At 36.4% G+C, this 17,642-nt stretch overlaps 1 protein-coding gene across 5 annotated transcripts in view; it reads right to left on the bottom strand.

Moving 5' to 3' along the window:
- Positions 1–17,642, bottom strand: part of DOCK4 (dedicator of cytokinesis 4) — a 223,790-nt gene that overhangs the window by 70,824 nt on the left and 135,324 nt on the right. For all 5 annotated transcript variants that reach the window (XM_036400467.1, XM_036400468.1, XM_036400465.1 and 2 more), the window contains 9 exons: positions 10,574–10,698; positions 8,949–9,111; positions 8,338–8,444; positions 7,616–7,772; positions 1,960–2,057; positions 1,777–1,860; positions 1,578–1,678; positions 1,158–1,239; positions 177–347 (listed from right to left, as the gene is read on the bottom strand). In XM_036400467.1, coding sequence (XP_036256360.1) covers positions 177–347; positions 1,158–1,239; positions 1,578–1,678; positions 1,777–1,860; positions 1,960–2,057; positions 7,616–7,772; positions 8,338–8,444; positions 8,949–9,111; positions 10,574–10,698 — 1,088 coding nt within the window. The remainder of the gene's footprint in view (positions 1–176; positions 348–1,157; positions 1,240–1,577; positions 1,679–1,776; positions 1,861–1,959; positions 2,058–7,615; positions 7,773–8,337; positions 8,445–8,948; positions 9,112–10,573; positions 10,699–17,642) is intronic.

The raw sequence follows: 17,642 nt of genomic DNA, 5'->3' as shown, positions 1-17,642 counted from the left end.
CAGCTTTAAGATTATCTATTCCAAGCATATTTAGAAGGTGCTGGTATGAAAATTTCACACTGTAGGATGGAAAGTTGAAAATACCACTTTGTTCTAGCAAAAATACATTTTCTTTCTGAACAGGCATACATTTTTCACACTGGATGTGGAAAATGCCAACAAGCCATAATGCTTACTTGTAGCTGGGATAAAGCACTAGTTCCTTTGCTCTCTTGGGACAGGAAGAAGCGCACTGACATAAGGAGCTCTTGAATACAGCAGCGAAATTCCTCCTCATTTTGTCCACCAGTAGCAATAGAGAATAATCTTCTTGATTGAACTATGTATTTAAAGATATATTCTTGTGCCTATAAATGCCAAAAACAGAGATAACTCACAAAAATGAACATGCTTATCTCTAAACAGAGCACATGTAATGATTATATCATTCAAATAAAGAAAAGAATCTGAGACAGGAGGCCATTAGTTAATTTTGATAAATCTCTCTATTGGAACACCAACAAAATTTTAATCTAAAAAACCAAACCAAAACAAACAAGCAAAAACTCAACGCCACTTTCTCCTCCCACCCTCCCCCCCTCCAAAAAAAGCTTAAATTAAGTTGCAAAACTGTTGGAATGCAAATTCAAAACACTGCCCTCTCTTAGTGGCAAGACACCAAAGTTCACAGCAGCATAGAAAAACACAAATGGTTACCTCATTGATATTTTATTTCCAAATTGTAGTATGTGTCCCCACAATAATGGGATTATTGTGTTGTATAACTCAGCCTGATGGCATGTTATGCTCTTCTGAGTGTACAAAGTAGGGCAACAAGAACAACCACAACCAGCACAATCAGTAGAATTCCCTGGTGTCAGGACTGAACCACTAAGTCAGCATTTAGATTCATGCCATGGATGTTAACACTACCAGTGTAATCTATATTTGATTCCTCTGCCTCATTCAGTAAGGAACATAGAGATGCACAGACTAATGGTAGTGAGCCTCAATGGTCAACTTGCTGACATAAACTGACTGCACTGAAAGTCTGCAGCTCCACAGAATTAGTACTACTCTTCCATCATTTATATATATTCTGCTTCACTCCCTATGTTAAACCCACATGTACTGTATGAATACATCATTCAAATATATAATTCAATAATATTTATTACCTTCAGTACTTCCTGTATGTGATCATGAAGCTCCACCTCAGTGACTCGATCAATATGCCACTTAAGTACTTTTATAAGATCTCTATAATAGCACATCAGAAAGCATTACAACACAGAAGTGGGAGAAGGGTTAACTTTGCACATAAAATGCAAACCAAAAGCTGTCACATGAGAAAGACTGGCAAAATAAAAAACAGATCACTAGATTTCACTGATCACCACAGACTCAATAGAACACTTAGTTTTAAGTCTGCTGAAGAGCACCTAATAGATCTCTGATGAATGGCCAATAATACCAGCATTAAATATGCAGTAGAACGATTTTAACAAGGATACACTATTTCCTTAACCTAATGATTGATTCTTTTAGTATAGTAAAACTGTCAGTATTAAATCAGATAGAAAAAGTACAGACTTCACCTGTATGCAAGTGCTCCTGCAAAATGACTTTCAATGTAAGTGTCCATTACTGGCTTAAAGTGGTGAAACTTGCTGTCCTGCAGCAAATTTATTATGTGAACCTAAATGTGAGAGAAAAAGGAAAAAAAAAACAACACCTTTTTTTTTGTTTTACTTGGCTTTTAGCTAGTGTTAAGCATGATCACAAAATGAAACTTACCAAGCAATCAAATACTTTTGATCCATATTTTTGAGAATTTTCATCCAAAATACCAAATAAAGTGTCTAGCGTATCCTGAAGAAACTTTTGGGAGAGAATAAGAATGTTATTAACAAGATGCTTCTGTGACATAGAAATACATTATTTCCTTTGTATCATCTAAAAGTATGAAAAGGTATATACCTTCACTATTTCTGAACCATCAATTTCTTTTAATTTTGAGAGGCAACCTGCAATTTTGTCTGGGTGGGTTCTCCACTTCAGAAGGTCAAGCATATCTCCTGCAAAACAAAATGCAAGATTAAAGTTGGAAGCAAAGCAGTATTTCATGTTTTAAAATTTACTATTGCAGTCCACTCAGCAAAATCTGGCATCATTAAAACAAAAGAAAACACCTTCAGATTTGCTATAATATGATCTTTCCAAGAATACATTTTCATTCCATTCTGTAATTGCTCCACCAATACAAACATAAGAACATGGTACTGGGTCACTAAAATCACTCTCCTGTGGCCACTCTATCATGCAATCTCATTCAGATACTATCTTAAATAAAGCAATTATTTGCCCTCTCTCATCCCATTGAAGGATGCCTTCCAGAGGTACTCTCTGAAAGCTAGAAACAATCTCCTAATTGCTACCTTGACTGTGTTTGAAGCACTCATGTTTCTATGGCTTTTTAGTGCTCAAACACGATGCCTCTAAGATCCCACTTGATTAACAAGTAAAAAATCTCTTCTGGAAAATGAACTATTCTGAGCTAAAAAATACCTGACTATGTCCAAACTTCCTCCAGTTTTAATTCCTTGTCCTTCAGCTTCCTTAACCAAAATGACAACTACATTATAGATAAGATTACATCATTTTCTACATCATTAGCAAGCTCATACATCTCTTGTAAACACCTGACATCTACATTCTAGAACTTGAGTGTCTTTTAGACATATGCATGTCACCAATATGATGCTTCTCCTGTTTAGCACTATTCAGCTCCCTGGATAAAGAAGAATCCCCAGGAGTCTCCACTAGGATATCCTGCCTTTTCTACCATTAGAGTCAATCTAATTTCTATTCCTTCTTATTAATTATTTAAATCAAAGTTACAATACTTTGCTCTATCATAGTCCCTCTAAACTAATGAGACCTTTCAACAACATATTAGCAGAAAATTGTCTCAGATTTTAGTGAAGTCACTCTCATCTCCACATCCTTCCAGTCCTTTAAAACAGATAAATCCCAGAGATTTCTTCATATCTAGTAGTATTTTCCATCTGCTCAGGAAGGAAATTCTTTTCACTATAGTGCAACTTTCCCCTTCCATTTTAACTTTTATTTGCCTGTTTGAAAATTCTTATTTCTAATCTAAATGTTTTCTTATGTGCTGCATTGCTGAACTGCTGCATTTCCTCTTGATAGTAAACAAAAAAATTTGAAAAGAAAGATTAAGAAGTTCATTCTGGCATTATTTGTCTTTGATAAACTCATCTTACAGCACATCTGAATTAGTTACACGTTGATTTTTTCATCCATGGTTTCTTGTAAATACTTCCATAAAATTCATCATGGACAGATGGCCCAATGAATTTGCCCTTCCAAATATCTTAAATGTAAGTTCTACATTTTGCAGTCTTTGAACACGTTATTGCTTCACAGAGGTACTAGAAAGCGCACCTTGCTATAAGATTGAGAATTTCTTGTTCCATACCATTCAATATCCTAAAATAGTTTTGCAAACTTGGCTTGGTTTTCCAGCAGTTTTTCCTTGCTGAACTCAGACACATCTGCAGAGCTCCTTTCAAGCTGTATTCAGTAAAAGCTACACATATTTTTGACTGTTAAATAAATTCCAAATCTCTTTTATATTCAAGTTTACTACTGCCACGCTTCACTGACCAGCTTTTCAGAAATTCTCAGTGCTGAGTGGTTTGAAGCAGAAAAACCTTAATCACCATCTAACCCTTCCACCAGTTTAAGCTACAGTCCAGCTGATCACTGCCCTGCACTGTGTTAGAAGGAGCCAGGGTTTCTGAAGTGTTCTCAGTAGTTATTAAAGTAAGAAGTTAATAGCAAGTTTTCCTCTTGGTTCAGCATCTTTTTGGCTGCTTTCTACCACGGACTGTTCTCACACTCAAGTAATACTTGAACAACACCCATCTTTGTGTCATCTCTTTCCTGGTTTGCTCCAGGGAAGTTCCTCTATCCCACAAAAAATGAAGTAATAATTTTTACATTATTAACACTAAAAAATCTCCACCTATATTCAGATTTTGCCCTAGATGTTAATGGCAAATAACCAACATAAGATTCCACAAATATTTTGCTGCCTTAATTGTTTTTGATGGACACAGATTGTTTTGATGCATTTATGTGTTATATTTTTGCTTTACTTCAAGCTGTGTTGGCATGGAAAAAAGATATCCTTGAATTGCACTGAGTGTCGAAGAGTCCCACACATGCATCAGAAACACATCTCAAAGATCAAGGACAAGTTATAGCTCTTATTATTCTTTCTGTCAGGAATTTTTAAGAAACAAGATTTACAAATCCAGTGAACTACGTTTGTCTTTCAGATAATTAAATGTACTTCCACACTTTAAGCCTCAGCTCAACCTGACAAGTAGCAAGATTAGCTCAAGCTCTAAGTTCAGAGCAGGAAAAACACTTCTTTACAGGTTTGCTGGAGGAACTTGGTATAAAATGGTTAACACTGAATATTAGGGATTTGTTGGGGGATTTAAAAAGAAAAAGAAAGCAAATGTAAGACACTCACTTCAAAGGATTTATTTCAAGGGAAGTGCTAAGGAGGAAAGACATTCTAAGATAACATTAGCAAATAGCCCAAGCATAAATGACATGAATAGAAAATCTGACGTGTATCACAAGGGGAACGGATAGCGGTGTGTAATGTAGTAAGAGACATGAGGATATAAAACTGTTCCCAGAATAAGCCCACTAGGACATCATAGTTTTGGAAAAGGGAAAAAGTCACTGGTGATGAGTCATTTTGCTGAAGAATAAAAATATTTCCAATGCATTACCTTCAAAATAATCAAGGCCTGTATATTTAAAACAGACTACACCTGACCTATTATCCCTACCTAATAAAACACGTCCCTTCTCAAAGCATGTAATTTAAATCCAAAGAGCTAAGTTTAATTGAAAGTTTAGAATCATGAGTTTAAGGAAGTGGTTTGGGATGATTTTCCATCTCTCTCATATAAGTCCTGAGACATCAGAAATTGACTTGTTGTGACACTACTACACTTCAGGAGGAAAAGACTGAATTTCAGAACTGGCAGTCAGCATGTCTCTTCCAACAGGCTGCTTCTGTGCTCACCAACACTTCCTCCATAACCAGAGTTATTTGGAAAGCTGCCCAGTGCTACTTGTGTATTATTGATTCACTGGTTTTTTTTGGGGTTTTTTTTGCAGCTAGAAGGATTACACCTCTGCCACGCCGTATGGTGTGTTGCTCTGCTGCTGAACAGCTGCTGACCAGGGATGCCCCAGTCAGTGCTGAGAAACAAGTGGATGCCAACAGCCAAAATATTCAGACTTACTGGAAGGATCCTGACTCTCTTGCAGCCAACAATCCCTGATACATGTCAAAAACTAAGACTGTTTTGGTAACTACTCAGTAGAAAAATACTGTGCTCTCAATCACTCTTTTGGGGTTTTATAGAGTAATGAAAAATAACTACCCATCTAAGAATATAATAGAAAAAAGCTAGTATACTTTTTGCTAATATTAACTGATTAACTATCCAGGATCAAAGGGAAAAGAGAAGGAAAAACTAAATAGCAGAAAGATTAGATAAGGATGCGTTCTCAGCCACGATGAACGCACAGACTCCCCTGCTTAGAAGGTCTCTAAAAATCGTTTGGAAATAATCCTAATAACCCCTCCAAAGTGCCCAGGGTAAGGAAGTTATGGATCCCAACAACTAGGAGTCAGCCTCCATCCCCCAGTCCCCATAATTTTAGTATGCATGAGAGCTGATGGCATGTGGGAACAATCAATGAGAGAATGACAGCTGAGTAAAATTTCCCAGCAAGCGAGTAAAGCTGCAGCCTAATTCAGTCACACCCTTTACAAGTCTGGGTTTGGGGTCCTTCCCCACCCCATAGCCAGACAACAGAATAATTTTTAATTCATTTTCAGACTGAACATTGTTGTTTGTAAACAACGGGTGAATCTCTGAGACATTCAGAAAAAATCTCCAAACTTAAAAACAAATTAAAAAACAACCAGCAATTTTCAAAAATACCAATACAAATGTTTACTAAAAAAATTAAATACACAGATCTTTTTAATCCTGTGTTTTTTAATACATAAGCTACATTCTCTCAGGGATAACTGAAGTAATGCTCACATGACCAAATATCCACATGCTTTGCTCTATGTTCATTTTCTGAGCATGCAATAGATTTTGGCAAATTTTTGTTTAAAGGAATGGGGATTTGGAAACTCACCAAGATGAACTTCCCAAAGAAGATCCTTGGAGAAAATATGAGCCTGTCTATTGAAAATATTTCCACCCTCTGAAGTACTGCTGAAATAATTGTTAACTCTTTCAGAGCTGAAAAGGGGATCAATATTATTCAGATATTCTACACCCTCTTACTCAGAATATGGTTAAAAATAGGAGGAAATGTTATGCCCTATGTCACACATCTACTTAAAATAAGTACAAAATAACTTCTGTACTGTAAATAAAAATTAGTACTAGAACCCCAGACAACAGGGAACTATTTATCAGTGAGACACTTGTAAGTTCCAGGCAGCACTTTTATGCATGTGTAAGTACCAGTAGATTAATGTAATTTCCTAAATCAAGGCCTTTAACTGAAGCAAATTTAGTCTCTGATTACCTATTAGCTACCTTTGGGAAAATCTCTCATTGAGTAACTTTCATTACTAAGGTAATTGCTATGAAAATACAAAATGGGTGTGTGCAAGGAAAAAAGCCACTTACTGGTTGCACACAGTTCTATTTTGCACACTTGCTATTAAAGGGTGAAAATTAAGAGCACTATTTCAACTTAAAAAGCTGCTCTAGTTTTTGTTTAACATCTTTAACCAATTTGCAGGCAGTTAGCAGTTTTATCATCATACACACAAGATGAATAAAGTCACAGATATTCACACACAAAAAAGATCAAAGTAATAATATAAAATTGTGGGTCTTTCAAAGAATGGTCAGAAACACATTACCCAGCAAATACACAATATTTAGAAATTTTTGGAAAACTGTTCCACAGTTTTTTGTTTTAGTTACAGGTAGATCAGTTATGGCAGGTAAACAAGAACCTCAAGAACTTTATACATAACACTGGTTAAAAACTTTACACAGAGCACTGGTAGAGTGTGTAAACACATGTATTTAAATCTGCTGCTCCTTATAGCCAGTGTATAAACGGTTTTAAGTAGTGATAAATTCTTGTTGGTTTGAAGAGAAACAAAAAAGCAATATATGCCTAATTAGAAACAAACTGCTACAGCCTAAAGCTGACAATAAGTATTTCATAAAAAATCTACAACAAACAGATTAAGAGTTTTTATAAAGCAGCTGGGTTTTGATAGCTGATTCCAGAAGTGCTGCATTTGATTCCAATATCATGGTCATCTAAAAAGCATTCTTGAACTACTTAAAAACAGTGGTTCATCATGATCCATTTGTTTCCATCTGGATATAAAAAAAATTATGAAGAAAACCAGTTCACAAAATAGATAGAACATAAGCTATTTTTGAGTATATCCATGCTTGCTTGGCATGGAAAAGACTAGCTATCACACTCATTTCAGCTCATCATGTTTTAAATAATCAACATATCCTACCATTTTGTGTGAGTTTGGTGGAGCAGAGAAAGGAAGTAATCCAGAAGGACTCCTTAGTGGTTTTTACTGCTTGGCTGTTGTTTCCTAGGGATATTCCCTTTGAAAAGGGGAGTTTGAGGTAGCGACCAGAATCCTGAAGGTTTGCATTTTCTTCACACTGTGGAAACAAACCAGTTAAAATAACTGTACTGCACAAAACAATTGACCAAATCTCTAAATTATATGAATCATTGTTTCTCTCTCAGAAACTGAAGAATTTCCACTTCACCTGTTGCAATGTTGAAATTTGGTTTTAGAACATAGCATTCAAATTTAACAAATTTGCACAGGTTACATTAAATTAATAGCTACAAATTTTTGTTTTGAAATCTAAACTTTATCTGGGAGCACATAAAATCCACTGAACAAAGTGACAGTTCTTATATGTGGAAAGAGAATTCCACAAAATTAAAATAACTTACCTTTGTGAAATTCATTATAACACAATGTGATGTAATACTAAGACTTAGGAAAACCAATGCACTGAAACACATACCTAGATTCAATTGCAGTTTATATCAGGAAGGTGAATATCAAACAATCAATCAGCAATGATATTTTAATGGTGACAAGATTATCATTTATTTGATAATCAATACAGACTTTCTCATCCTAATGTCTCAGGACATTTAAAGTAGGTTCCAGTGGAATCGTTACTGCTAATGACTGCTAATTCAAATTACCTTGTGTACAATTAGTTCATGGGTGCCATCTGGCAGAGTCCTCCCATTTTCCTGCATCAGGGGCACGAAAGAAAAGCCAAACAACTTCTTCTCACCCTTTTCTTTTGCTGAAATGCATGTATAAATAGCAGCAGTTAATAGTATACTTTTTAGACAAAATAAATATATACAATGCAACATAAGAAAGTACACTGGAGTTGCAGCTAGTCAGATGAAGATTATCTTGAATTGCTGTTCCAATTTGCACATCTCCTTTTTCATCTCACTTTAAATCAGAAGGGAGCATTCTGAAATAATTTAGTATATATTAATAACAAATAATGTAAGCCACAAAGTATGCAATCTTAGCAACATATAGAAGTTTATCCTCCTCTGTGAAACCTTTCTTTCATGCCTTGGAATGCAGAATGTGGAACCAGTCAGCAATTTTTCCCTCAAAATCATCTCTAAAATGTTTCATAATGTTTTAAAAATTTTAGAATTTTGTTAGTAAAAAAAGCATTACGGAGAAAGCTCACGCAGCTGTCTTTTCCCTGAGGTGTTATGGAAACTCATGCACTGACTACAGCCATAATGGGGAGGGACTAGCAGAAGTCACGAGCAGCACTCACTGGAACAGTGCCGGAATTCGCAGCGGATGTGAGCTCCTCGGAACTTATCCACAGGAATGGGAAGTTTCAGCAGCTCAGCCCACCTGGGGCCGTTGTTATGATAAAGCACAAAAGAATGGTACTCGCTGGCTGGTGGCTCTCCAGAGCCAAATGAGATAAAATCCTAATGAAGAGAAAACATGATTAAGGATAGATTAATTCACTGGTAAAATGACATCAAGGACTGCTTTTCCAAGGAAGACTATTTAATGTTTACATTCATAACATAAATGCCAAATGTGGTACAATGTTCAGCATCTTATCATCCTCAAAAACAGCGGCACTGTTTTTTATACTTGCAATTAGAAAATTAGAAACAGCAGAATCATTCACATAATTTAGAGCAGAAGTGTTTATCAGGGTGTACTGGGTGATCGGGGAGGTTTAAGCAACACATGGGTTGTGGATTCCCATGACACAACACAGTCCTGCCAATGTTATGGCCCAGCAACAAAGAATGGAATTGAGACCAGAACAGCCCAGGCTCAAGATCTTCAATCATCTGAAATAAGCCTGTAACCCTGGCACTATCAGTGGTACGTCCCAGGATTAGAAAATAAATGTGGATTCTGTGATCAGGAGGAAGCAAAGTGTTGGCTGCCTTTACAACACCCATGATGGACTCCCATAGCAAGGTAGACAAATGGATTTGTCTGAAGTCCTGACTTGGGGATATCTATTAATTCTCTGTGGGAAAGGTAAGGTGTAGCTTTTGCAATTATAATCTCAATATCATGTTTTTGTTTAATATATACACACACACTTATGTTTATATATATAAATGTGTCTATACTGGATGTCATGGATCAATAAGTGCAATTTCACTTCAGATACATGAACACGCAATTTGAGCCAGGCTTTCTTCATTTTTTTACCCCACAAACCATGAAATCATCCAGAACATACGAAAATACTACTTCCAAATTTAAAAAAAACCAAAAACCATACAGAAATATGTGAGGAAAAGTTTGAATGTGAACAGAAATCTTTTTGGTATAGAAAAATGTTGAGAAACAGTCATCTATTAATAATTAAAATGTAAACCATTGCCTGTTTGTAAGCCATCACCAGCCTCATACAATAAAATTTGAAGATGAAAAGGAATATTAATTTATTTTTTTAACTGATACATGGTGCTGACTTCTGCAGCAAGAATCTCTAATTTATTAAAATCAGACACAAAATTCACAATTATCAAGAAAAGTTGTTCTGTGTATCATAAAAAATTGCGTATTTCTAAGAAGAATTTTTAGGAAATACAAAATTTTCCCAAACTTGATCTTGCTTCAACATTTTCCAACATCTTAATGGAATCATCAGTTATTTAGTTGGCAATTTTACAGGTTTATCCCAATCATGTAATTCATCACAGAAATAAAACAAACATATATTAAGGTTTAATATAGATATTTTATAAATGTTTTAAGCAAAGTGGAAACACTTTGAATACCTAAAGACAGCAAAAGATAAACATGTCCTTTCCAAAGCATTTTTGTATTCTTCAATCAGTGCCACAAAAGAGGATTTACATGTGAAAAAGTGTATCAAAATTAACTACAGCAAGGAAAAACATAAAACAAAGATACCTTTAAAATTTGACCACTGCTGTCCACCACATGCATTGTCACTTCCACATTTCTGGCCACACTTTTCCCTCCTTTCTCAAATTCTCCTCTTTCTACAGTGATATATAAATCATTCCTCATTTCACCTATTAAAAAAACAAAAACAGAACAGTGTGTCCAAAATTCAGTCCAACTTGCTTACTTTTGCTTTCAGTACTTCAGTAGATTTTCATGATACCTTACAAAGGACAGTGCTGCACCCACAATTTATCCGCATTTTTGGATTTTAAACAATAATTGTTTTCATAAACCAAGAAAAGCAAAAGATCTTCATCCCTCTCAAAACCCAAAGATTATTTGCCATACTTAACCAATTCTAGGGGCTTCTACTCATCTGTTGAGTCTGTTTGGTCTTTTCATTGGCTCCTCGAGCTATACTGAAGCCAGTGTCTAGCTCCACCTCACTTAATTCTTCTTCTAATCTAAGGCAATATCAATGTATTTCCTTTCATCTGTAATTGTTACAGTTCTCTGTTTAATTGATTATGACTTTTTTTCTGCTTAATCTTAACAGAAAATGTATTATTTTGCAAAAGGATAAACCAAGAGTTGATATTCTTTCCATTAGAAGGGCAGTCTTCCTGGATTATGAGCATTACAATTTGTAATCTAAAAAAACTCAATATATTTTACATTAATAGGGTGTTCCAAAGCTTTTGAGGGAAAAGTTTGCTTAGTTAGCTTATTTTTTGCTTATTGGAAAGGCTTCTCAGAAATTAGACTCCTCATCAGGACATTTAAACTACAAATCCAATACAGACACCACCTAAGTACCATATGGTATGCACAAGGACTGCTAGCATATCTAAATTTAAATTCTTTGCACGTTCACGCAGTATCACACTAAGTAGTCTGTCAGAACATAAACAGATCATATGGACTAGATCAATAGTAATTTTATTTTAGCTTCAGTTGACACAAATTGCAAAGTTTTGATGAAAAGAGGAAAGAGTGGTTGCAGTGGGGACAGGACAGGGGGAAAGCCGTACTGGTAGTGACCGAAGTGCCATGGTATGGAAGCCCCTGTTCTGTTTAAAAATACTGAATCTGTGTGTGAAGAGTCTAAACTAATCCAGCTCATGACACACATTACCAGAACTACTTTTGAAGCAGTTGGACTTTCCTTGTGAAAGGCAGAACAATGAAGGATGAACAGCATCATAATTAGAAGAATTTTCTAAAATTCTTATTTCTGGAATTTGTTGAAACAGAAATTAAGAATATATGTTTTCATCTAGAGAAATGCAAGTTTAGTGAAAAGGGAATGTCTTTTGATAAGGCAGATTTTCACTCAGCACTGCTGAAAGTGTGATAGTTTAGTATATTTATAGGTGTGCCACTTGGAAGGCAACCATGGGATGTGTACTTGTATTGTGGGTAAAATTAATTAAAATATATGTAACATAAATAATTAATGCATCTTCAATTTCTAGCTTCATTTTAATTTGCAAGTAGAATTTGACATGCTTGAACTTTCCACAATACTCTCATGTTTCACATTCCTTGCATTTTACTGCAGGCAACTCTCTAGTAATTTTTAAGTAAGAGAAACAATGATCTTGCTATAGTCATCTAATATTTTTATAATATTATTACATCACTGGATGCAAAATAATTAAATGATTCCTCCGAAGCCCAATCTAAATGATAAAAAGATTTAAAGAAGAAATCGCCGTATCACGAATGCCTCAAGACCCATGCCCATAAACAAGGAGAGAAATCTGCCATTGTATTACCTTATTATCAGTTACCTCCTGAAACAATCATGGGCAGAGGCTAGAATACAGCTAGACAGAATACACAGAACAAATACAAATAGTATTCACTTAAGGGTGTCTGAAGTCAAGGAGGAAAGAGCTAAATTACTAATAAGTGAGAGCAACTGCCAGATCAGGCTCTGGTTCCTGGTGGGAAACAGGTTTAAAATAAGCAAAAGGTGATGGTTATTCAGGTGATGGACTTGTAAGAAAAAAACAAAAAAAACCAACACCAAACACAAAATCAGTCTCAAAACAAAACCCCAAACATAAACCCAAAGCTTTCCAAAGGATGTTATGAATGTAAGTAACGTAAAAGGATGAAAGGAAAGGATGGAGAAATTGTGGAAAAGAGATCAGCTACAGGATATGAAAATGGCAATCATAAGGACTCAGGAAATCCCTTGAGTTGAAAATAGCTGGAGGCTGGGAGAGCATCAGGGGGTAATTACCATACTCTTATGTGCATACTCAGCTTTTACAAAAATGCCATTTTTCCTTAACAGAAATTCTCACTCCAAAAACTGAGATTGTCTGTATAAATTAAGTTAGGGAATTCTTTTGTGGCTCCACTTCCCATTAAAAAAACATTCCAAATCCTCTATAAAGCATTCAAACATCAGCACATTGCTGAATATATCTATATTCCTTTAACTGATCTTTCTAATTTATGGTAACTATAATTACACATTTGATTATAAGTATATGTATCATTTTTCTGTGGGATCTTTGCCTTCACCAGTACACCAGACAGATGAAATCAACTTCTTGTCACTAAGGTAGTCAATTACAACCATAAGTTAGCACTGAAGGGCCAGGTCCTGCTGCATATCAGAGTTCTGAGGTAGACTTTGGTGAGTACAAAAGGTATCTTCAGCTAAACTATCTGCATGACTCAAATAAATCTTACAGGTGTATGTGTACTGAGACTTTACAGTGTTACACTTCACCAAATGTGAGGAATCAACACAGAAATAGGAAGGGCACATATCAAACAGCACAGTACATCAGATTTTAATTACTGGTTGAAAACATACCTACAGAATTAATCAGACAGAGGGTTTAGATGAGATGAAAAAAGCAACACACTAATTCCAGCCCATTTCTGTGCTGAGAAATACAGTGTCTCCTTCTCCAAGGAAGAGAAAACATCCAATGGCTGTTTTCAGCATGAAGTTTGGTACAGGAATAAACAACTGAAAACAATATCAAAAAATGTGCTCAGCTTTTGAAGTGACAAACTCACCTCCACCTATAATGACACTGAGTGGTGTGAAAGATCTAGACCACTTGAAAGCATTTGTTTCAAAACAAAGGGCAGCTCATTTCTCCCTGCTCTGATGGAGCATTTCCATTCCCTGGCCCCTGTTACGACAGGTCACTTTCACCTGTCTGAATTTAGGGCATCCAGACTGTGAAAGGAACATGCAGAGATCAACACCCAGTTAGTAACTTTCTTAGCCAGTGTCAAATCCCACGGTAAATCAGCTTTGTCCAGGACTGTCAGTTTTCTGGGTAAGAAACTACTATCAAATAGTGAATGATACACATTTAAAATCAATAAACATTTTCTGTGAAGCTAAACCACCCAAGTCTCCTTAGAAGTCAAAGATACTTCATGTAGGTTATGAACTGAGTCAACAGATGTTGGAGAAAAGCAAATTAAAGAAGCCTTGTGTTGCATTTCTGTGTTATTTTAATGATTTCACTGCTTAAAAAGCTGCTTATCTTATTAAAGCTACTTTCTAGACATTGTTTCAAGAAAAAAATGTGGTTAACATGCTACAACCAGCATAGGTAAGACAGAGGATTGTTGTACATTGGGTGTGAGATGGTAAACAACAAAGAAGAAATAAAAAAGTTGGTGTTGGTCCCTATGAGGAAGTAATAAGCTGTTTCTTGGAAAAAACAGAACTGTGAGGATCAAGGAGTGTATCTAGGGAAGCTGTTTGTTCATCTGACAATCAGGCAATTGAATGTGTTGAAAAGGGTTATATTCTGTCCTAATTACAGAAGTGACCCAATAAGCCCAACACTTTGGGACTTCTTACTTAGCACCCTCTGTTTTCACCTTTTCACCAAAAGCAGGCTGACAAATTCCTACAAGAGCTTCTAGTATTAAGTGAGGGTTAAAGCCATATGGAAACTGAATTTTCACAGAATTTAACAACCACAAAGTCAAGCTGCAGTGGTGTGAATACAGACATAACATTTTGATACAGCACAAGCTTTCAGTGCACATTCTGCATGGACAGCCACTCTGGTATGTGAATTTAATTGTAAATGAAATGTGCTGAATTGAAATGTCTGAGTTGCTAAATAGAAATGTGTACAGCACAGCATTGGCAGTACCTGCCTCATCGACATGGTCCTGCCAATACATCACAGTTTTAATCTGGCAAAATTATCTTGAAAGCACTCTCCATGGGCTAAGAGAGGAAGAGCTCCTAACCCCTCTTGTCCCAGCTGTAGGGGCTTACCAGGTACATTATAGCTCAAAAATTCTGACCTATGAAGCAAAAGCTTCATGACTTCAATCCAACTAGCAATGAATTGTACAAGGGCAGAACGGGGGCGAGGGACAGACACCTGATCAGCATCAATTACATGCAAAATCTAATATTAGGAACAGGAGGAAAGGCCAATTAAAGTCAAAAACAACCACAAGAAGACTGCTGGAGGATGCAGTTAATAGGGTCAGCCTTTCTCAACCTGCCAACTACCAACTACAAATGTTAAATAAGCAGTAAAGAGAAAAGAGCCAGGAGTAATTTCCAGGCTGGAGATGACAATGTATGCTCAGGGACCTATTATGCCCACTGCAGTTCTATTATGGGATGCCTCTGCAGGCTCCCTTTCCTTCACAGGTTGGAGGCTCCATCATCACACTATCAAGGACCTGTGTACAAGCACTGGTCTCCTGCTGCTCCCAAGTTGGACCTGTGTGTAAACTGACCCCAGCTCAGAGAGGCCCAACTGCACCCATGGAACCTCAGGTGACAGGAACACCACAGGTCAGGAGAAAGTCAGATCAGTACAAGCCTCAGGAGAGCCTTTGTATGAATCTATCGTTAGTACTGTTATTTTTATAGAAACATTTGCACCTAAGCTAAGCATCAAAGCAATGATTTTTCATCACAAAATTGTTTTTAAACTTAGTGACAAGCCTGTGAGTTGAAACTGCAACATGTATATTATAACAAGACTTTTCTTGTATTTCAAACATATTTAGAACTGCAGAATCTCTTGTAGCATATTAATATGAAACAAGGTTTTCAAGCAGAAGATAGCTGTCAAAGATCAAAGGTAGTGTCTTTGTTAGAAACAGGAGTTTAGTTTGCCAGTTATCCTCAAAAAGCTTTCTAGTGAAATAAATTAAAATTTTATTACTTAGTAGGGTAACAAAACACAGCATGACTGTATTTGAACAAGCATCTCTGATAGTTACTGCTGCACTGACAACACCACTAATTTAAAAATAAGTATACAGACCTCACTAGGAGCTTTAGTTTGGAACTGCTTTTTTAAAAGCTTTGCTCAGAACTGTACAACCTTTAGAATCATGAATTACAAAAGAGCAAAAAAACCTAATTTCATTTAAAGGAAGTTCCTGTTCATCTATGTAAAATAGGGGCTAACGAGATGCTTTATACTCTAAATATATCTTGAACAGCTCTTAAAAAAATTTCAGTTGGAGGGACTGAAAATCTCTGGCTGTAGCACAGACAAAATGGTATTAACCCAGAATGTAAATCTTGTAGATGAAAACATTCTAGAGAAAAGATCCTTGGAATACTTTGTAGGATGGGAAAAGAGTTGTGTAGCAACTGCCAGTGGGAGGATATTTAAAAAAAAAAAAAAAAGCAGCAGAATGTGATTTTAACTTTTAACTTGAGGAGAGTGCTAAGGAAGCTTAGTAAAGTTTTCTGTCTTGCTAATCCCCTTCTGGCAGCTGAATGTTGATGATTTCATAGTCCAACTTCCATGCAATGAGCTGGGACATCTTCAACTAGAGTAGGTTGATCAGAGCCCTCTCCAATTTGTCCTTAAATGTTGCCAGGGATAGGACATCTACTCTCCCTGGACACCCTGTGTTGGCATTTCTACCCTTTTTAAAAAAAAAAAAAGATGCAATGTTTCCTTTTTTACAATCACTGGGGTACTCCATGTGACTGTCATGACTTTTCAAATATCATGGGAGAGTGGCTTGGCAACTACACCAGTAAATTCCCTCAGGACCCTGGGATGCATCTTGCCAGGTCACATAGACTTAAGTATGCTCAGATTCCTCAAGTGGTTACTGTTTTCCTACAGAGGGAGGAACTTTGCTCCCTTCAGTCCCTGCCTTGAGATCCACAGATTTGAGAGGTTGAGAAGAGAGACTTACAATGAAGACTGAGGCAAAAACATTGCTGAGTACCTCAGCCTTTTCTTCTCATCTGCTGAGACCAGTTCACCAGTCATGTTGATTACAAGGAGTACGCTTTTATTTTCTTTTCTGGCTGAAATACCTACAGAAGTTCTTATTCTTATTTTTCTTTGCATTCCCTTGCTGATTTCAGCTCCAGCTTTGCCTTAGCGTTCCTGACCCCATCACTACACAACTGGGCAACATCCCAATATTCTTCCCAGCACACCTATTCGTGCTTTCACTGCTTCTGCATTTCCCTGTTGTCCTTTAGTTTGACCAGCAGGTCTTCACTCAACTATTCTTTTCTCTTGCCTTCCCTTCTCTTAAGGACAGTGGCTCAGGAGTACACACAGGCATGCTGCATTTCCCAAAGAATTTCATCACTGTAGGAAATGAAATCCCATTACTGAAACAATTTCCTTTTTGTTTTGCATTTTAGAAGATACTGAAAGACTGGCTGCTTACCAGGGAATATATTCAGCACTTTCAAAAAGGGGGGCAAATCTCATTGACATGCTTGAAGCTGCCAGTGAACATGCTTGAGTTTTAAAGACTGTGACAGCCACCAGTCAGCTGTCTGTTCAGTGCTTTTTCCCCACAGAGCATACCTTCACTTCTCCATCACTGAGGCAAAAAACAACCAAGCAAGTTTTGCACACATTCACAATATTTATAAGTAATATACACACATGACTCAAGAATGAGAAAATATTTTATTTAGTGCTTAAATATATACATATAAAGAAAAACTCAGACTGAGACCTTCTGGGTGACACTTGACAAAGAATTATTTGGGGCAGGTTGTGTGTCTGTATTGAAGTATATTATAGGGAAGAGGCAGAAGAAATTAAGGCAATTTCTA

Source organism: Molothrus ater, chromosome 5 (assembly GCF_012460135.2).
Source record: "Molothrus ater isolate BHLD 08-10-18 breed brown headed cowbird chromosome 5, BPBGC_Mater_1.1, whole genome shotgun sequence".
NCBI lineage: Eukaryota > Metazoa > Chordata > Aves > Passeriformes > Icteridae > Molothrus > Molothrus ater.
Note: the sequence above shows the minus strand (reverse complement) of the source record. Positions and strands in the feature narration are given on the sequence as shown.